The following is a 23,218-nucleotide window of genomic DNA, read 5'->3' as shown; positions in this document are numbered from 1 at the left end:
GCTCAACAGTGCAGTGGCGTTCGTGCCCCTCCATCCAAAACTAATGACAAACATGTGGGGCAAGTCCCCCCAACTCTTGATTTCTCACACGATCTGCAAATCACTCCCGTGTAAGGTGCTAGCATGTTTTGGACTTCATATCATTGCAGCTGTGTTATATGAGTGCACAAAGGGCACAGCGTTCAAAGCTGATAGATCCCACAGGTGCAGTCATAAGGTCGGGAGATGCTGAAATTATAAGTGTATTACTATCATATTAGAAAGAAAACTCCTGGCAGTTCACTAGCTGTCTCTCTATCAGTACAGATATAGTTAACTGGGTTAACTTGCGTTCGATGGTTCTCGCTATGTCCATTTCAGCTGGGTCGGCTTCCTAGAATAGCTACATGTTCGACGGCCTGATCAACTATCAATTGACAGTTTAGTAAACAGAAATAAGGCGGTCATCAAAAAGACCCCGAAGACAATTTCATGCAGATTATAAAATATCTTGGAAGCGAAAGAAAGCCATTTCGCGCAATATGTCTCCTTTCGCCCAGTTATAAGGACACTTTCTATCCACAAAATTTGCGGTCAGTCAAAAGTCAAATATTTTAATTTTTCACAATTATTTACGGAAGGGGTTGGGTCTGCTGTTTACTGTTTCGTTCCAGAAATAAGTACATCCTTAAAACAGCCAGATCACTGCAGTGTCTTTCGAGCAGAAAGATGCAGTTTCGTCAATAAACATATTTGTAGTCAGACGGCGATCAAGGCAATAACTTCATTAAGGGGTGTCCTGGATCATACATCTATACTTAGTTCCCAGTCATAAGCGCATAGAATATAACGAAACGGCCGATGAGTTGGCAAAGGAGGGTGCAGCAGCATTCGCTGAATCGACGATAGAGGCCCCAATCCATTTGGGAGTAATCAAAAGGAGACAGGGGTTGCATATGATCTATCAAGCAGAAAGGCGTGGACAGAAGCGGGGGCTGCAAAATTGCTAAGATCATGTGCAAATAATACGACGTAAGATTTACGAAGTTGCTCATATCTGTAAGGATACAAGACTTAAGGCCCACGATAGGCATACTAATTGGACACTGCCTTCTGGTGTCACATGCTTATAAGTTAGCCCTGGTCTGTTAGATGTAGGAAGTGCGAGCTGCAGGAAGAAACGGTTGAGTACGTTCTGTGTGTTCGTGTCTGCGCTTGCGAGGTCAAGGAAAGGCAGAGTTACAAGATCTCGAGGCAACCATTAAGCTAGGTTTTAGAGAACTTCTAGTAATTGTCAAGAGGACGGAGATATTTTATAACATAAGTCCTGGTGCCTGATTGGGGTTTTTCTGTTTGGTCGTCAAACAAGTTCTGGTAACACTATGTACAAATTCAGTCTATATGAGGTCTGTATTGACCGGCCATACAACCTACTTACCTACCAACTTATAACCATGATTTGTACTGACCGACAGAAACATAAAGCGTAACGGAGGACGACGCTTTATCATTGCTTAATATGAAGAAAGTAGGTAAGCACCATTCTAACAGTATTTTGGTATGTTTTGCCGAATTTTGATAAAAACACTATTAACTATTATTAACTTTATTTGTCTTTGTGTAAAAAAACCAGTAATCAGTAATCTTAAGCAAATAAAGTTACTATTAAGCGTCAACACACTTTCAGTCATTACTTATTCCTAATATTTAAAAAGCACTACATTTCAAGAAATATTATCAATAATAACAATATTTACAACATATTAGCCCTGCACCTATTTCTCATGATTTAAACCAAAACATTACGATAATATTACTGGCAATACCGGGAAACGATTTGATCTATCCATGTTCGCATCGATTTTATGCTTGTATTAACTCCAGGATAATGAACAAGTCCACAACCAAAACCCCATGAAACAATGCCATATTGAAGACCACCCGCCATCAAAGGGCCACCAGAGTCGCCAGCACACGAATCTGTTTTTCCCGGTAAAGATGCACAAAACATTGTTCGACTTAAAGTAGCTGCTGGACCAAAATCTTGATTACAAACACTACGTTTTATCACTTGCACCGTAGCTGCACGTAAACCTAAAGAACTTCTATCAGCATCCTCGCGGCGTGTACCCCAACCATATACCCGTAGGCGCTGTCCTGCTTTCACATCCACGTTAGCCAAATTTACTAAGTTTATGTTATTCCCATTTAAAGGCGTAGTCAAGCGCAAAATTGCCACATCCTGATTCTGAGTGACTTCTTTATAGCCTCGTGGAACGTAAAACGAGCTAACGCGTGAGGTTTTACCTTTATTCGAGAGTACCGTTGTACCACCGTGTACCGTTAAACGATTAGCCTTCAAACCAACGACACAATGAGCAGCTGTGAGAATGCAATTTCGTCGTAGTAAAGATCCGCCACATATGAAACGGTTATCCGAACGTAGACTTACGATGAATGGCGCGCCGTGAATCGGCACAAAATCTCCGCCTATAATTTTATCACTAATCGTCTCATTTTGTGTGATATTGTAAATAATTGTTTTATTTGTACAAGATGCGATGATAAAATAATTATATAATATCCAGGTAATCAATGACAATTTGAGGGGTTCAATATGAAATTCAATCATCGCGCTACAAACTTACACGTACTGCGGTTTGGAAATTTTCTTTGATTAAGGAGATCTCATGCTTTTTGGCCGTCATTTTATACTATTTCGTAAGTACATATGTATTGTGTGTAAACATTTGTGAACTTGAATTTTGTAAGTATAAATCGTAGTCATTTTAATAACTTTCATACCCAGTAGGGATATTTTACATTTTCTGTGAGCATTTCTGGATGGTTTTAGGGATTCCTCCACGATACCGACGGGGTCATTCAATAATAATAATACTTGAAAAATAATAATTATTTTGAAAGGCTCTATCATGGACGAGAAATCCTATGGTTTATCTATCTTTTCAGGAAAAAATTTTTAATTTGAAAATTCTCTCAGAAATATAGCTGATAAGTTTACATATGTAAAAAATTCAGGCAAAATTTGTTCTGAAACTAGATTTTATAAAGCCGCGGGGACTGTAAGCTTCCAAAGATAACGAAGGATTGCTTGAGAAAGGCGTGAAGATTTATCCAAGATAGTTCAGGATTTCTACTTTTTTCTAGCCAGACCTTTGTCCTTGCATTTCTTAAAATGTTACTCGAAGGAAAATGCGCTTATGTACCTTCAAATCCGCTTAACTATTATTCACAAGCAAAATTGAGGAACAAGGAAGGTATTCTTGGCTACCTTTTTCTAAAATTGTTTCTTGGAAGTGATGATCAGCAGGTTGTATCATAAAGTCCTTAAAAGAGGAGGTGCAAAAATTTTTTCCCATTTTTTCTGAAATACAAACTACGGAGAAAATTAGAAGATATTGTAAAAACCGTAATAAAAATAGAAGTGAAGGACCGTTTCAAACACAAAAAAAAAAAAAAACTACTTTACCGACGTACCTCGAATCGTGATTAACAATCAGTAGAAGAAAACTGGGGTGGCTTTCCGTAATTCGATAGTCGACACTCGTTGACTCGATACTTAAAGTCGATATCGAACGCTAGATGATGCCATTTTAGTTCCGGTATCTTGGTATGATCTCTTTCATTTGCAGATTTCAATGGGTGTTTAGAAAGCTTTTTGGAGCTACCAAAATATTTTCTTTTATAAATAGCGTTTGTTTCTTAATCTCTGAAGAACAAATCATTCCCTAAATAATCACCAAAGAATAAAATTATAACTTTCAAAAAGGCAGTTCGACACCTCATTTGGTATCGAACATTTTATATCGAACGTTCGATACGAAGCGTCGACAATTTGTGTTACGGAAAGCCAATACGATTATTTTATACTCGTTTTTGATCGATATCGAATTACGGAAAGCCACCCCTGACAAGGTTGCTGATAGTTCCTGGTAAGGCATAATTCTTTGTCATTTCCACTCGGTCGGGCTAAATGAAGCGTCGCAAAATTGATACATATGTCTACTTCCGGTAGTAGTTTTCAAGGGCAGGCCATTTATCGTTAAAACAACCAGAACCAAATGCTATTTAAACTCACTGCTGTGTACATATAAAACTAAATTAATGCTTTCTTGCTGTTATTTGAACAACCTGTATTTACTTTTTAAACAGTTTCAGTTATTCTACAACTGGCACTTCACCTTGCAACTAAACTTTGTTAGTATTTCAATTGCTTTTAATAATAATGTAGGGCAATTTCATGTAAGCCATTTTGACCTTGAGTTACAAATATTTGAATAATTCTTAATGATCGTACCAAAAGTATAAATAACAGCATAACTGTTCATCTTTACTGCCTCAGTCATATTTGAACTTTAAAAGAGTATAGATTAATTTTTGAAAAGTAGACACTCGTGTTGAGAATGCTATTATGTCAGGTATTATTATTGTTTACATTTCACACCGTGACTGCTTTGCCGACATCTCCAATACTTCATCGAAGTCGACGTATTGTTGGTGGTGATCCAGCATTTATTACACAAGTTCCCTATCTCGTAAATATTCGTAAGAACGGATACTTTCATTGCGGTGGATCATTGATCAGCTCGCGTTGTGTTTTAACAGCGGCTCATTGTGTTCGTAATGCCGTACCGAATGATTTTATAGTTCGTGGTGGTGTTACGTTGTTGAACGATGTCGAAAATAAACGTTTTGTTGAACGTTTCTTCGTACCAGCGGAATATAACAACATTACGTTTGAGCATGATTTTTCTATTTTACGTTTGAAAACAAAACTTCAGGGTGCCAGCATTAAACCAATATTACTTGGTGATGCCCCGCCATTACCAGGCGACTTTATTCAAGTGTCTGGTTGGGGACTTACGCATGAAAACGCTGTATTTCCACCAAATCGTATGCAGACAGTATATCTTCGTGTCTTCGAACAGGAGGAATGTAAAGCATTCTATGAAGCTTATAGAAATGTGACTGAGACAATGTTTTGTGCATCAGTGCCGGGTGAAAAGGATGCATGCTTGGCAGATTCAGGTGGACCAGCAGTGTTGGGCGATCGCCTTGTGGGTGTTGTGTCGTGGGGAAAGAAGAATGAATGTGGGCATGCCGATTCACCGGGTGTTTATGTGAATTTGAATAAGGTGAAAAACTGGATAATGGATATACTTTACACATATTGCTAGAATAAGAAAAGTTTAGTTTAGTTTACATAATGTAAATAAGTATATATATTTAAAGGATAAGCTAGATACGTATATGCAGGCGTTTGTACGTGAAATAGCTTCTTCTGCTAACTTTAGTATATACACACTTACGCATGTTTTGAAATAAGACTGACATAAGTATATTCATGTCGGCTCAGATGATTCGTCTACAGCTGCGAACAGAAACCTAGCAATGCCATTTTTATACTTTGGTAACATAACGGTTGATCGTAACGGCATATAAGAATCGAAATAAACATAGACTTCCATATAGAGGCGTGGCACCGCCCCTTTTATGACTAAGCAATTTTCTATGTTTCGGGAGCCATAACTCAAAGAAAAATTAACGGATTGTAATAGGATTCGGTACATTATAACAGGAAATATTGCTAAAAAAAATGGACGAGATCGGTTATGGACCACGCCCACATTTATATAAAAGAATTTGTAAAGGGTACCTTTGCGAAAAAGAACTTAAATATCAATGGTACTTTACTTTCTGAATGTAATTAACACAAAATGTTAGAAAATATTAAAAGTTGTCAATATTGACCCACAAGAACCAAAACTTTCTTTGCGTAGCTGTAGTGACCGTAGAAATACTGTAAGGGGAACAATTTTTGTTGGCTTTTTTATACCGTATGTATAGAAAAGGCTCCAAAAGTTGTGCATTTTTATTTACTACAAGTAAGAAAGTATAAGTTCGGGTGAAACCGAACTTTATATAACCAGCTGTGCACTTGAAACGCTGTTGATGTTTGCTTTGTGTGGTTAATTGGCTGCGTAATAAGACGTTTTTGGTTCAATTCTGAACTCATTTTCGTTTAAAGAAGTAAAAAGGATACAGAGGCTACACCAAGGAACTTAACGGGTAAAAATGCAGTTTAACAGCTGTAGCTATGAAAAAAATGTTCATGCTGAATTTCTTTCGTATTGGGAGACGTTGCTTCACCTCAGCTTAAACATACCACTACTGAGGTAGAATATCTGTAAAATGTAGTTAAATACCAAGCACTCCGAGTGTATTTCTGCCATGAAAAGCTCTCAGTGAAAACTCATCTGCCTTGCAGATACCGTTCGGAGTTGGCATAAAACAAGTAGGTCTTGTCCCGCCAATTTGTAGAAAATATTAAAAGGAGCACGACACAAATTTGGAGAGAAGCTCGGCCTAAAATCTCTTTGGAGGTTATCGCGCCTTACATTTATTTTATTTTACATTGCAAACTTTGTTTAGGTTAAATATTTAGGGAAAGTGGACGTGGTCTTTAGCCAATTTTGATTATCTGCACTCAGTCTATGTAAGTTGGCAAGGATAGCGTCTCTGCCAAATTCCAATGTAATATCTTTAACGGCCTGTTAAACTTCCAAATTTCCTTCTTCTAAGGCCCGGTTTTTCAGTAGCTGGTTAAGCTAAGCTTAAACTAAGTTTGCTTAAACTCTAGTCAAATTTAAACTCCAGTTAAACTAATGAGCAGTTTTTCAGTCACAGTTTAAGGCCGCCTTTGGGGTATGCTTTTTTGTGCGGCAACATTGGTTTTTTTATTATCTAGATAATTTGTAGATACGGCAACAGCTGGATTTGGTTTACCCAACAAACATGGAAAAAAATTCTCCAGCGAAATTATATATATAGTTCCGGAAGTGATATCCAACATCATTATTTAATTATTCTTAAACCATATAGTTCTTGAGTTGATATCCAACTTCATTCTCCAATCACTATCCAACCTTTGAGAAATTTTGTAAAATTAAAAGTTTTCGAGTTGACCTCCAACGTCATTAATATTTTCCAATTAATATACTTATTTCGAGAGATCTTGAGAAATGTACAGTTCTCACATGAATATTCAACAAGTTTCTCCAGTTGTTTTCTCCTACATTGGATATCGAGTTGAGTTGAAAAAACATCTCCAAGGTGGTACCACTAAAGTAAATAGATATTTATTGTGCGAAATAAACACCTAATTGATAGCAGTAATGAAGCGTAATTAATTAAGAATAAATTATATAGGCGACCGCCGTGGTATGATGGTAGCGTGCTCCGCCTACCACACCGAAGATCAGGGGTTCATGCCCCGGGCAAAGCAACATCAAAATTTTAGAAACAAGGTTTTTCAATTAGAACCTACTTTTTCTAAGCGGCAGTGTTTCGCAAGCACTCCGTTTGTATTTCTGCTATGAAAAGCTCTCAGTGAAAACTAATCTGCCTTGCAGATGCCGTTCGGAGTCGGCATAAAATAAGTAGGTGCCGCCCGGCCGATTTGTAAGAAAAATGAAAAGGAGCTGACGCAAATTGGGAGAGAAGCTCTGCCTAAAATCTCTTTTGAGGTTAGCGTGTCACATTTATTTATTTTTTAAATTATATATATTTCATTTTATTTTCGTGAAAAAACTATAGTATGTAGTCCAGTTAAAGAACCACAAGTTGTTAATTAAATTTGTTCACCTTAAGTAATAGCATTTTTTGCTTTAGAAAAAGTTACCTCTTTTACGGAGTACACTATGATTCTAAGTTGAGCCACTGTTTCGTAACAACTCTAGAGATTTTAGAAGTATGCCTAGTTATCAACATGAGCTCTAATGGTAATCAAGCCCAAATGCTTGTTGGGTATATTCGACGTCATTTCGAACGAACGGTTAACTGGAGTTTAACCCAGCCAGATCGACCGCTTAAGCTCAGCTTAAACTTCAGTTAAAGTAGACTGAAAAACTGCAGAATAAGTTTAAGCGTAGTTTAACTGACAAACTGAGTTCAGCTTGAACTAAAAAGCCGGCCCTAAATGTGGGTGCTGACACGTCCATATTTCAAAATTTATATTTTGCGTCATTAAATCAATCTATATACCAAATTTCATTAGCTTAGTGGTACTCGTTTTTGAACTATCGCATTTTTTCCAGTTTTCCAAATTTTCGATATCGAAAAAGTGGGCGTCGTTATCGTCCGATATCGTTCATTTTCAATACCAATCTATTCTGCGTCCAGATAAGCCAGTATACCGAGTTTGAAGATATCTCAATATTTGTTCAAGTTATCGTGTTAACGGACGGACATGGCTTAATCATTTTGTTTTTTCGATACTGATGATTTTGATACCTTTCCTATATACCTGCACAAACAACAGTTATCCAATCAAAGTTATAATGATACTGAAAAATCAGTGTTGCAGAAAAATCAAGAAGCAACACTTTAAGTTATGAGGGCGAGTATTGTCAAATGCGACTCCATTTTGTAATAGTGACTTCTCCTGTCTGGTTTTACTGCGTCATTCAATTGAGCAATAATGAGATAATTAAGAATTAGTATTTTGTATGGAAGATTGAGTTCAATAATAGCTTTAATGTAGAAAACTTGATATATTATTTCATTAAACTTCTGTGTAAAATTGATATAAGATATATTGCGCTATACTAAACTAAACTTCAACATTTATAATAAATATTAAATATTTTTTATAAAAGTACGATTACAAAATGTCTAACTTCTAATGAGAACCAATGCACTAAAGCTCAGCTTGTAATCAAGTTCATATAAAAACATTAAATTTAAATACTAATGAACTCAGTGACAAATTGACACGCTATGTGTTTCAATCTACAATTAATTTTGCAAATAATAATTCTATTTTTTGCATTGGGTCATGTTTACACAGCAAAAATATCTGAACGCATTGTTGGTGGTAGCGCTGTAACCGAAACAAAATATCGTTACTTTGTTCGCCTTCATTATCAGGGTGAGTTCAAATGCGGTGGCTCATTGGTGCGTAACAATGCTGTACTCACAGCAGCGCACTGCGTCAAGGGCAGTAACGTGAAGGCTATTCGGATACACGCGGACACCATACGCTTATCTGATGCTGGAATAGTGCGAACAGTTAAAAATGCATTGGTTTCGAAATCATACAATATGGGTAGTTTAAATTATGATGTTTCTGTGCTAATTCTATCTTCACCTATACCAAGTGCAAGTTTTACGCCAATTTCGTTGGATAGAAGAGCGGTAACAGCTGGTGCAAATTGTTTGATAATCGGTCATGGTTATACAAAGGAAGATGGAAATATAGCCCAACAATTGCAAGAAGCAACGGTATCAGTTGTAAATCTGGCAGTTTGTCAACGTAAATATCGGGGTGCTGGTGCAATAACACAATATATGATGTGTGCAACGGTACCAGGAAAGGATTCATGCTCAGGAGATTCTGGTGGACCACTAATATGTAACGGACAGCAAGCTGGGATTGTGTCGTGGGGTATGGGTTGTGCGCGCGCAAAATATCCTGGCGTTTATACGGACATAAGCAAAGTTTATAATTTTATTGAAAAGGTTCTGAAGCAGTACCCATGAATATTATTTGTTTTGTTGACGAGCATGCGGAAGTTACTGTTGTGATATCTGTGTTTGTTATATATATTTCTTTTGTTTTGCGTGATATATAGTTAATATATATATACGTATGTTAGCAAATTTGTGCATTTGAGATTGAAGATACATGTAATTAGTGCACACATTTTGTTATTGAAATACAGTTTTCATCAATAAAATAAAGTCAGACGAGCTTCCCTTAAGGCAAATAATGGGAATTGCCTCAAAATGGAAAGGAGAAAGCGGACCAACTACTAGAACGCTCTCTTGTATTACAGCAGGTGTGGATTACCACACTCACTAATAGTCGGCCTAGTAGTGAATCCGCCACTGGTGAGCAATTGTCATTATTTTCTAATTACTTCGTTTTTTTAAACTTGGGAACCCTTCTTGCATTTTCCTGAATATTCCAATTATTTATAAAAGTGAAATAGAATTAAATATCGGAAAACGGATATACCAATAACAAAAAGTAAAGTTATTTGTATGAGTTAAGTGGGAATTTCCCTCATTGCTTTAAATGTATGAAAACATTTATTTGAAGCAATTTTTAATTTATACTTTATTTAATAGTTTGGGTAAAATTTAAACAACGTGACATTAGGACAGACAAGGTGACAGCTGTTTCGATTATACCTTGTAAATCTCTTCAAAGCCTTTTCTACCGGGAGTGGGATTTGAACCCGCACTCCTACGATGGTTGAAGTGGTACAAACGTATTCAGCCACGTCATGCCTTAGTTGTTGTAAACCTTATCCCAATTGCTTTCTTTGCATATTTGCTTTATGCACAGCACATACTTCGTACGTAATCATGTGTTTAAAGTTATGCGTTGGCAAGGCGGTTTCAAAGAAACTGGTATTGTTGTTGGTTATGTCAAAAATTTGTGAATATAAAGATGTTGCATGCGCGAACTTCAGTGGAAAGCAGCGGAGCGTAACAAAATTCTAGTAGGTCACTTTCACCACACCAAAAACTTTAACACAATTTTTAACATAATTTAAGCACAGAAATACACTGATTGGAGTTTTAGTGAGTAAAAGTTAAAATTCTGAACACATTAGCTGAATAAAAAGTGTACAAATAATTATTAAATAACAAATACAGATAGTGGTAGTTTAACAAATTCTGCTGTGGTAAGTGGTGAATGTGACCTACTAGAATTTTGTGAAGCTTGCCTCACACGATTTTTCGTCTATGCAATGTCTCTATATTATATCGTTTCTGGTTATGTTCTATTTATAGAACTAAAACGAATTAACCAATGTTGTCTATTTGTATGAGTTAAGCGGGGATTGCCCTCATAGCTCAAAGTTATCTTTAAATTATAAAAGTTAAGCTAGCATGTAAGGTTAGAGTACTGTGAAGTTTAACTAAAAAGTGATCGGAACTCTCTCGAAAAATTTCGAAAAAATTCAGAAATAGTGTTGATATGGCTGCGCTAACAATCGCGAGACAGCCCAGAAATTGTACTGAAATTCTAGAAATCTGGCGATACAAATAGATAATATTCAGCACGTTAAATGGAGATGCCCCCAAGCTGGTACAAAAAGTTCGGCAAAATAAAAAATGTTCATAACGTGCTGACAGTTTGTACTTTTGTTTTTATTAGCATGGAGATATGTACTAATTTGTAATACAATGACAGGTAAAGAAATTTTATCAATTTTAGCGTTTCTGTCCTTATGACCGAACTTTTCTGGAGAGAACCGACATCAGTTTTTGTATAACCGTTTTATCCACGTTTGCCGAATTTTTTTTTTCACTTCTGCGACGGTTTTTGTTGATTTCCTTATTTTCAAAGATTTTGTTTCATCAGAGCCCCATATCTCTCACTTAGCCGCAACTCAGGTCTCTTGTTTAGATTCAACATAGTGTGCATTATTATCTTCGAACCACTCAAGACATGAACATGTGAACTTATGCCCGCATTCACAAATGACTTGCCAATCAAAAACTTTCTGTCAAACTTTTCTATCTGGGTGGCTTTTTCCGAATAAGGAATGTCCTCTCCAGACCGCACGAAGTAAAACTGGGTACCTGGCAGCGTTCTCAGGTCCATTTTCACACATGTTTGGGCGGTCACTACTTCTCTTGTTCACTAAGCCACCTTCCTTGAAGCGCAAAATTTTACTTCGAGTAGTGCCATAGGATGATCCTGTGAGTTTCGCCAACTTTTTGTAAGTAACAGTGAGATTATTGGTTCAAAAGTACAACATTATTTTATTTATTAAACTATAATTACTAAAAAACTAATAGGGAGTACGAAATTTGCAGAACTTTCTGTACCAGTCCTTATCAGCTCGCCAGATATTTTAACGCCAACGCAGGACTCATAAGCTGAATTGACTAGCAGCCTGTGTTTACGCTAGCATCCGATCACTTGCCCATACTCCTCTTAATACAATGATCTGCTGATTTCTTCACCTCTGAGCACTGCACCCTCACCATCAATTCCGAATGATGTCTTGACTTTGGCTAGTTTTAGCTATAACTCTAGTGAGAATGAGAACGTGACCAGGCGAGATAGAGATAACTTTACCGTAAATACTCTTAAATTAGGGGCCTTAACATAAACCCCATGCAAATGATAATTGAACAAACGTGCAAAAGGTAATCATCGCAGTAGCTGTAGCTAGTCTGCAGGTCTCGGTAAGTTGTGGTCAGCCACCAAATCCCTGTCAAATCCGACGTAACAAAATGATAAAACATCCATCGCATTTTTCGTTAAAATTCTTTCGGACTCGATATAATGCGCGAACGCTTGTTGCCAGATATGTGTAATACATTCTTCGGTTGACAAGTTTAGGCTAATAGAGGGGCACACAAACACAAACATATCGTGTTGTATATTACCCTGTCCTCACAGAGGGTGAAGCAGCCACCAAAGCTTAAAAACACCCAGGAACAGCCAAGTCGAAGTCAAAAAAACTTGGATGAGGGAATTTTTCATTGAAGTCCCTTTGTAAAGCTTGGGAAACTAGATAAATATGGTAAGTCGTATAGTCCGATGTCACTCCTCTCAACAGTAACGAGAACTTTAACTTTGGGAACTATTCTGCTCAGTCGTAGGTTATTTTTGAGAAAGTCGCTGCTTTTGATTGATAACTTAAAATATTTTAGCTCAGGCTTGAGTGCTTTTGGTACAAGTTTAGCTACCACCTGAGTCGCTCTGCATCCGATAAGTACCAGTCTTTAAATCAACAGTGCGAAATTGTTACTTGGTGCAGATCTGTAAAGAAGCGACAAATACAGCCATGCCTTCGCTAGACCGATTTAAATATATTAACTAGTATATTACTATAGCCCAGTTTTTCAGTGCGAGCTTAAGTCAGCTTAAGTTTGACTCTGCTACTTTGGCCCATTTAACTGCAGTCAAACTGTAGACAAACGGCCATAGTGGCAGTGTGCAATTGAAACTAACTTTAATACCCGGTTTTTCAGTACAAGTTTCAGGGCCAATTAAACTTCCTTAACCCTAACGCCATAGTCGTAACCATACCCATATCCATAACCATCTCCAGTGTGATCGATTAATGGTGCCTTAACCTAAAAATCGTGAAAATTTCATAAAAATGAAGAAAACGCGAAAAATTACAAACATATTCAACAAAAATATGAGTATCTTAGTCATAACGTATCCAAAACAATGAATAAAATCTACAAAAAATTATTAATTGAATAATTTTCTTCCGATCAGTATGACATATGTGGAGATTAGATAAAGAAATGAGAGAAAGAAAACGATACACTTTAGAGAGCCTACGAATACTGCAAAATAGAGAAAAGACAATCAACAGGAAGGAAGATACTGACAATATTGCCGCAGCTTATTTATTATGTTTATAGTGTTTAATGTGACAAAGTGTACCACAACTCGATGGTACCGATTTTATATGTAATTAATGGTGTAATTTTTTGTAAATTTTATTTATTTTCATTTTGTAATTTTGTCTACCGCCACATCTAAAGTAAGTTGATTTTCAGAAGTATGTTGTATTTGTTCATCTGTTTCGTTGAGTTTTGTCTGTGGATATATGTATACTCATAAGCATTTAAATAATTTTAGTATTGTAACTTTTTGCATTTCTTGTTGTTTTTATTTTATACAATAATAAATAGAATATTACGCCCCTGATGATGCCAAGGAAATTTGGCGAAACGTTGGGCCGTAAGGTGGAATAAACCTTGTTTTTATTCGCACTACAACGAAATAGATCAGAATAGCTTAAAGGAAACTTAATCTCCACAAAAAATTATTAAATTCACCAACTCAAATATTTTTAGGTTATGGAAATGGCGAGAAACCAAAAACCAATTGGTTGGCTATGGTATGGTTATGGCGTTAGCTTTATGGTATGGCAGCATTAATCGATTACATTGATTTCCATAAGGTATCTTCGATCAGCTGTTTTATCTGTTTATGGTTTTATGGTTATAAGTCACCATTAATTGGCCCTTAACACAGTTTGTCAGTTCAACTCCCCTTAAACTTACTTTGCAGTTTTTCAGTTAACTTGAACTGAAGTTTAAACTGACCCTGCAGCGAAAATGGGAGACAGTCGCGCAAAGCGCAAGTGCCGCACTGCAGTTTTATAGACTACTGGTGCTTATCGGATGCAGAGCGGGAGAGTTGGTAGCAACACTTGTACCAATAGGGCTGAAGTCTGAGCTAAATGCATTTAAATTTTTTTTCTTTATTGACAACAAAGGTTAAATTATTACAAGATTTCTCAAAAAAAAACAAAGTTTTTGCGAGAGAATATATCTTATTCCTATTTTACTCTATTTTATGAGAGGTTACAATGAAAGACAACAGTAAGAAAATAATAATTAAAATTTAATTAGACCTAAAATTTAGCTTAATAATTTAATATTATGTGAATACAATTAAATATATAGTGTAGAACGTACTTGCATCTAGATATTAAAATCAAAATTTGTTAGAAGTTTGTGGAAAAGTTTAACACCATAATGTCTTAGTGATTTTGCATATCTTTCCGTTCGAAAGATACGTGGTTTCATATTTATTCTAACTCTAAGTGTATATTCTGGGGTTGATTCTTCTGGAATGTCTAAATTATGCTTTATTAAGTTATTTTTAATTTTATACAATAATATTAAAGTTTGAAGGATGGAGTTCTTCCGTACATCAAGCCTGTCTTGGTATATCAGTTCAGTTGCTGTCCTTAGCGGCAAATTTAAAATGTTTTTTATTATTTTATTTTGAATTCTTTGTATTTCATTTGTTAGCTGTTCGGAACAAGTGTTCCAAATTGGATTTAAATAATTAATATATGACACAACCAAGGCGTTGTACAGAAGCCACATGTGTTTTTGTGGAATAAGTTTTCGATTTATATAAATAGCAAAATTTAGTGGTATTAATTTCATTTTCAATTTGTTGATATGTTCTCGCCAGTTTAAATTGGCATCAAACCAATTTCCGAGGTACTCCAGATAAATTCCCTTCAAATCATTCAAACTAGGTATATTTTTATGATTGTTAAATATTATAAAGTTAGTTTTAGATAGATTATTTTTAATAAATTACGCTGAAACCATTGTGAAATTAACTTAAGATCTCTTTGCATATTACCCAAGAGGTCATCGAGAGTATCAGTAGCATACAAAAAGGTCCCGTCATCGGCATAGAATTGCGGAATTCCGTTAAACTCAAGTTTAAATATGTTGTTTATATATAATAAAAATAATGTGGCAGCTAACCTCGATCCTTGTGGAACGCCAGATTTAACATTTTTAATTGAGCTTTTTGTATCTTTGATTTGGACAAATTGTTTTCTATTAGTTAAAAAGCTTGCGAAGAGGTTAATAGCACTGCCATTAACTCCCAACTCCTTAAGCTTTTGGATCATAATATAGATATTTACTGAGTCAAACGCTTTGCTGAGATCTATTGAGAGCATTGCAACACATTTTTTCTTATCTAAGTTTCAATATAAAAATTCTGTGCAATTGATATTGGGTGATAATGTGATCGATCTAATGCTAATAAATCAAAGGCTGAAACTATTTCAGAATCATCTACGGCTGAAACAGTTAATATTACGTCCAAAAGGTCTGCAAAGGGGGACAAAAAGTAGTAGGACATCACAATGTGAAGTGTTAATGTTAAAAGTGTTACGGACAAAATTAGAACTAGTACTGTCTCTTTATGAGTTGGTTCTTCGCCAGTTCGGAACTAGTGCGCTACCGCTGCAGGGTAGTTAACCAATCAGCTGATTGCGTTCTTCTTTGAATTGACTGTAAAATATCTAATTTAATACATTCAAAAGTTACACTGTTGCTGATATAAGGGAATTAATTTATTTAAAAAGAGATACTTCAGTCTATACTTTTTAACTATTTGATCATAGCGGTGTTCTCTCAGCAATGGTGTCGAATATGAAAAACAGAAGCCAGCTGTTGCAGTATCTAAAAACTATCTAAATGACGAAACCCCAGCGTTACTTTACTAACTGTGACTGAAAAACTGTTCTGTGGCTTAACTGGAATATGAATTTAACTAGAGTTTAAGCAAACTTAAGTTTAGTTTTTTAAAAGGTCAAAATGACTGACAGCAGGCTCAAGCTAATCCGCTGGTCAGTTGGTGTCGAAAGCGTTTTCATGACTCGAAGTCGATAAAGCTGTGCGTGGTCAGAACCCACGCTCTAATTTTGTGTTCATTTATTCCACAACCCTTTTCGATATTTCCACCTGCTTTACACGCTTTGACATTATTTACTGATGGGACACCTGTTGGCTAACGAAAATAAATTGTTATTATACTCAGCGTGCTTTGCACACAGAGTATATTAACTTTGATTGGATAACGGTCGGTTGTACAGGTATATAGGAATCGAGGTAGATATAGAATTCCATATATCAAAATCATCAGTATCGAAAAAAAATTTGATTGAGCCATATCCGTCCGTCCGTCCGTCCGTCTGTCGGTTACCACGATAACTTGAGTAAATATTGAGATATCCTCACCAAATTTGATACATGAACTTATCTGGACCCAGAATAGATTGGTGTTGAAAATGAGCGAAATCTGATGATAGCCACGCCCACTTTGTATATATATAACATTTTGCAAAACAAAAAAAACCCCCGCGTGGCACCGCCCACTTGTAATAAAAGTTTACAAATATTATTAATCATAAAGCAAAAATCGTTTAACCTATCGTAACGAAATTCGGCAGAGAGGTTGCCTTTATTTTTTCTTCTAAGCATTCCTTATAGATGCTTTGAAGAAAAAATAATGAAATCGGTCAAGGACCACGCCCACTTTTATATAAAAGATTTTTAAGAGGGTCGTTGACGAATAAAATAAGTAATATTTTTGCAAAAAAGAGCTTTATATCAATGGTATTTCATTTCCCAAGTGGATTTATAACAATAAATTGGAAAAACTTCAAATTTAAAACAATGGGCGTGGCACCGCCCCTTTTATGTATAAGCAATTTTCGCGAGTCATAATTCGAAGAAAAATTAACGGATCGTAATAAAATTGAGTACACAAATTTTCTCTATAGCAAGAAATATTTCTAGAAAAAATGGACGAGATCGGTTAAAGACCACAGCAACTTAGATATAAAACAAAATTATATGGGTCGTAGACTAGAATAATGAGCTATAACTTAGCAAAAAATAGTTTTGAATCAATGATATTTCACTTATCACGTTTTACTGTAAGAGGAAATGGGGAGACATTTTTCTTTTAAACGGGCGGTGCCACGTGTTATGTAGGAAAGTAATTTATCTGAAATGAAATGTACAATTAAAGTTCACGCTGAGTATATAATGTTCGGTTACACCCGCACTTAGACACCTTTACTTGTTTTTATTTAGTTATTGATTAATTTAATGATCACTTTGTAGTCAAAACGGACCGCAAACGCATTTTATGTCGTTTGACAGGCCATTTTTATTGTTATTGCCACGTTTTTGGTCCAAGTTGAAGCTTAGCTTAACTATTGAAAAAAAAACGGGCAGAGGCATTGGTTCCACATTTTACATAAATTTTTTATACTCAGCTGAGCAGAGCTCACAGAGTATATAAATTTTGTTCGCATAACGGTACGCTGTAACAGCATAAATTAATCGAGATAGATATAGACTTCTATATATCAAAATCATCTTGAAATTCATTCAGCCATGTCCGTCCGTCCGTAGACACGATAACTTGAGTAAATTTTGAGGTATCTTGATGAAATCTGGTATGTAAGTTCCTGGGCACTCACCTCAGATCGCTATTTAAAATGAATGAAATCGTACTATAACCACGCCCACTTTTTCGATATCGAAAATTTCGAAAAACCGAAAAAGTGCGATAATTCATTACCAACGACAGATAAAGCGATGAAACTTGGTAGGTAGGTTGACCTTATGACGCAGAATAGAAAATTAGCAAAATTTTGGACAATGGGCGCGGCATCGCCCACTTTTAAATGAAGATAATTTAAAAGTTTTGCAAGCTGTAATTTGGCAGTCGTTGAAGATATCATGATGAAATTTGGCAGGAACGTTACTCCTATTACTATATGTGTTCTAAATAAGAATTAGCAAAATCGGATGACAAACACGCCCACTCTTAAAAAAAAATTTTTTAAAGTAAAATTTTAACAAAAATTTAATATCTTTACAAAAATTTAATATCTATACAGTCGAAAAAAAAATCCTTGTGAAATTCGGTAAAGGCATAGCTTCTATGTCGATAACTGTTTTGTGTGAAAATGAGCGAAATCGGTTGAAGCCACGCCCAGTTTTTATACACAGTCGACCGCCTGTCCTTCCGCTCGGCCGTTAACACGATAACTTGAGCAAAAATCGATATATCTTTACTAAACTTAGTTCACGTACTTATCTGAATTCACTTTATCTTGGTATTAAAAATGGATGAAATCCGACTATGAACACGCCCACTTTTTCGATACGAAAATTTCGAAAAATGAAAAAATGCCATAATTCTATCCCAAATACAAAAAAAGGGATGAAACATGGTAATTGGATTGGTTTATTGACGCGAAATATAACTTTAGAAAAAACTTTGTAAAATGGTTGTGACACCTACCATATTAAGTAGAAGAAAATGAAAAAGTTCTGCAGGGCGAAATCAAAAGCCCTTGGAATCATGTCAGGAATACTGTTCGAGGTATTGCATATATAAATAAATTAGGGATACCCGACAGCTGATGTTCTGGTTCACCCTTGTCCACATTTTGGTCGATATCTCGAAAACGCCTTTACATATACAACTAGGGCCACTCCCTTTTAAAACCCTCATTAATACTTTTAATTTGATACCCATATCGTACAAACACATTATAGGGTCACCCCCGGTCCACCTTGATGCGATATCTCTAAAAGAGCTCCACCTATAGAACTAAGGCCCACTCCCTTTTAAAATACTCATTAACACCTTTCATTTGATACCGATATCGTACAAAAACACACCTTTATGGCGATATCTCGAAAAGGCGTCCATCTACAGAACTATGGCCCACTCTCTTTATACCTTCCATTTGATACCCATGTCATACAAACACATTCCAGGGTTACCCTAGGTTCATTTTCCTAAATGGTGATTTTCTCTTATCTTGTCTCCAAAGCTCTCAGCTGCGTATGTAATGTTCGGTTGCACCCGAACTTAGCCTTCCTTACTTGTTGTTTTAGCATTTGTTTTTATCAGAACGTAACCATTCCATCTAAAACGTAACATTTTGTTCTTTAAAAAGCTTCTTATGGCTAAAAACATGATGCAATGTTGTTTTCCTGTACATTATTAAGTATTTCAGGATGACATGAATGTTGTATTTTTTTTTTCATGAAAAACTCATTGGCTGCAAAAGAAACCAAGAAGCAACTTTTTAAAGTATGATTGCGAATATTGTCACATGCGACATCATTCTGTCATATTGACTTGATCTGTGTGTTTTCATTGCATCATGGGCTAAAAGGTCATATTATTTTGAGATTTAAGTAGCCAAATTTTTTTATGCTTAACTAAAAAAATGTATTCCATTCAATGGTAAAATAAACTTTGCAATTTTATTAGAATTCACTTCTGACACAAACGCTGCGTTCTGGTGTGGACCTCCACATATTTTATAGGCAGTTTTGCATTAAGGTTTGCTTAATGAAAGCGTTTACTCTTCGGCTTGACACATTTGTATAGACGCCTGGATATTCTTTGCGCGCACACCCAAAACCCCATGAAACAATACCACAAACGCGTCCATCATATACCACCGGACCGCCCGAATCTCCCGAACAGGAATCTTTTTCACCTGGTAAAGTCGCACAAAACATTGTGCTCGTGAGCAATGCCTTTCCCAAATATGCCTTTATACAATCAATTTTGGATACCAAAGGTACAAGCGTTGTACGCACCTGATCGGATGGTTGTTCGCTAAGCTCATTTGTTAGACCCCAACCAGTGATCCTAATAAATTGTCCATCAGCAGGGTTGGTATTACACAAGCCAATTGTGGCAATGTTTGTTCCACTGAGGTCATTGGACAATTTCAAGATTGCCACATCCATGTCCAATGTAGCTGTTGAATAGAAGGGTGATAGAAAATATTTTTCTACTTGACGAGTTTCTCCCACATCGGATAACCGACTAGCACCAGCGTGTACGGTTAAACTGGACGGTGACACTCCTTTGACGCAATGTGCGGCTGTAAGTACGCAACGTTTGGTCACCAATGAACCGCCACAAGTGAATTGACCATCACGACGTAAATTTAGCAAATATGGTACTTCATCTATGGTTGTCAGTTGGCCACCCACAATCCGACCATCCAGTAGAGCGGAGAATTTTAGTGCTACAATATTGGTTGTGGTGGTAAGTTGTAAAAATAGTAAAAATACGTTTCGAATTAAATGTAAACGACCATGCATTGTGTGACGGTTTGTTTGGTACTGTGGTTTGCTTGGCTTGCAGTTGGAGTGCATTTGCCGATGCAAAAAATCATGATTAATTAAAATATTATTTGAACTGTTTTCTGAATGAAAAAGTTTCATCTTTTGTGTTGAAATGCTATTATATTTCAGTCATTCGTTCGTGCATAGTTATGTGGCAATTAAGCGAAATTAAATAATGGAATATGATTATACATAAATACAAATATGTTTCTGAACACTCAATTGCGCTCATATATAATTTTTCCCATTTTCCACGCATAAACAAATCGGTACTTTTTGCACTGGATTTATTAAGTTTCAGGGACCGTAAATCGGGAGGCAAACAATGGACTAGTGTTTTTAAAAAAATCGATATTATCGGAAAAGATCGTTTTATTTAAAATACTCTTAATATCCAAAAACTGGCGATACATCGATGTCGAGTTTGAGAGCCAAATTAGTTGACACATAAAATCGGACTTTAAGAGGAGTTCTTTCTGTCTCTTTATTACGGGAGTTTTCAACTTTCAACCTTTTTTTTACCAATTTTTCTGCATACTTGTTGGCAAGTAACACGTTAGTACAACGAGATGTCAGTTAACCGAAATCAATGGATATTTTTTTACTTGACTTTGTCCTGCACGGCGACATGGGTTGAGTTCGCTTTGCCATCACCCTTAAGTTAAAATTATTAACTTTCAAATACATGTTTTGCCGAGATTTTAACTAATGGTTTTTGCTTTCAATAACGAATCTGATAGTCACCAACCTAGTTTTAACAAAGTTGCCGAAGTGCCGCTAAAAACTCAAAATATTATTGTATAATTATGGGCTGGACCCGTGCGCATCTTGCGCAACCAATATAAACGTCTCTTATCAAATATCAAATAAAACTTACAGTTTGCGCTGCCATCTAGCGTATGATAGAAACTGCCAATAATGCAGTGCAAATATTCACAATAGTGCCATAGTACAAATAGATTTCTTTGTGTGCTCACAATCGTTTATTTTTAACAAATTATTTTAATAAAATATAGCTAAACAAAAGCACTACAACCAATAATGCCCAAAGCTCGCTATTAGCACGAATCTCCATCTTTACAACCAAAACTGTATTTATAGATTTGATTTCCAAATAAGAGCGAAAAGGGGACTCGTACATAAAAACGGCAATTAGAAATAATATATATGATAATTTATATAATTTTCGCTTGCAATATCGATTGTGATATTCACTAATGCTTTGTTTTTAAACTGTTTTATTTAGCTTGACTTGGCACGGCCGGCACGAATTTTGTAATTAAAATTTGAGTAACTTCCCGATAAGCTACAAGCTTCAAACTTAGAATATAGTTCAGAACGCGATGACAATGCAATATCAAGAAAAAAAAAACTCCGATAGGTGACGCATGCATCGAAATATTTCAAAAAATCGTATTTGTGGTCCGATTTGGCTCATATTTGGAACTCGCCGCTAGGTGGCGAAGGATCGAGATATTCAAAAATTTCGGATTTGTGGTCCGATTTGGCTCATATTTGGAACAAATATTCCATACAGTCCGGTAGACGTGACATCAAAATACTTCCGAGTTCGAGGACTTAGATTGTAACAAATTATCAGGAAATAGTCCTTGTAATAATGAGTCACTAAATAGAATGAGAATTAATTGGCAATTAAATAAAGACTAAAAACTTGAAAATAAAATAATTAAAAAACATTTTTAAGTTAAACGGTTTTCTTGAAAACAATACTTACATTAAGAAATAATAATACTAAAAGCTAGAAAATAATGAGGTAGGTCCTAGGTACTAGCCACCACACTCCTCATCAATCTAGGGCGTTGATCAGACAATTAAATAAAAGCGTTGTGCGCGTGAAATTTCTAAACATGTGAGTCGTGGCATCACCTGATTAAGGTTCAGTTGGTCTTACTTATGACTATCAATAAAAGTTTGACGCATCCAACGCTTTTATTTAATTGTCTGATCAACGCCCTAGATTGATGAGGAGAGTGATGACAACTACCAAGGACCTACCTAATTATTTTCTAGCTTTTAGTATTATTATTTCTTAATGTAAGTATTGTTTTCAATAAAACCGTTTAAATTAATTTTTTATACTCAGTTGAGCAGAGCTCAAGTTTGATTGCATAACGGTTGGTTGTACAGGTATAAAGGAATCGAGATAGATATAGACTTCCATATATCAAAATCATCAGGATCGAAAAAAAATTTGTATGATTTTTTTAATAATCGGGGATTGCCCATATTGCTTTTTTTTTAAATGTATGAAAACATTTATTTGAAGCAATTTTTTTAATTTTATAATTTATTTAATAATTTGGGAAAAATTTAAACAACGTGACATCAGGACGGACAAGGCGAAAAAAAAAAAATTTGATTTAGCCATGTCCGTCCGTCCGTCCGTCCGTCCGTTAACACGATAACTTGAGTAAATTTTGAGGTATCTTGATGAAATTTGGTATGTAGGTTCCTGAGCACTCATCTCAGATCGCTATTTAAAATGAACGATATCGGACTATAACCACACCCACTTTTTCGATATCGAAAATTTCGAAAAACCGAAAAAGTGCAATAATTCATTACCAAAGACAGATAAAGCGATGAAATTTGGTAGGTGAGTTGAACTTATGACGCAGAATTGAAAATTAGTAAAATTTTGGACAAAGGGCGTGGCACCGCCCACTTTTAAAAGAAGGTAATTTAAAAATTTTGCAAGCTGTAATTT

General features: G+C 35.8%; 3 protein-coding genes across 3 annotated transcripts in view; 1 reads left to right on the top strand and 2 right to left on the bottom strand.

The window, feature by feature from the left end:
• The window catches only part of gry (trafficking protein particle complex subunit 11 gry), a 218,104-nt gene that overhangs the window by 155,571 nt on the left and 39,315 nt on the right, over window positions 1-23,218 (bottom strand). The window lies entirely within an intron of this gene.
• On the bottom strand, window positions 1,662-20,636 carry LOC137253009 (transmembrane protease serine 9-like). The gene is made up of 2 exons (XM_067789222.1): window positions 19,677-20,636; window positions 1,662-2,622 (listed from the first exon to the last, which is right to left on the bottom strand). Exons 1-2 carry the CDS (start codon window positions 20,587-20,589, stop codon window positions 1,793-1,795), a joined length of 1,743 nt encoding a protein of 580 aa, XP_067645323.1. The 5' UTR covers window positions 20,590-20,636; the 3' UTR covers window positions 1,662-1,792.
• On the top strand, window positions 4,356-5,602 carry LOC137252924 (hypodermin-B). The gene has a single exon (XM_067789059.1). It carries the CDS (start codon window positions 4,404-4,406, stop codon window positions 5,175-5,177), a length of 774 nt encoding a protein of 257 aa, XP_067645160.1. The 5' UTR covers window positions 4,356-4,403; the 3' UTR covers window positions 5,178-5,602.

This window comes from Eurosta solidaginis, chromosome 5 (genome assembly GCF_040869045.1).
Source record: "Eurosta solidaginis isolate ZX-2024a chromosome 5, ASM4086904v1, whole genome shotgun sequence".
NCBI lineage: Eukaryota > Metazoa > Arthropoda > Insecta > Diptera > Tephritidae > Eurosta > Eurosta solidaginis.
This window is presented reverse-complemented; position numbering and strand designations above follow the sequence as displayed.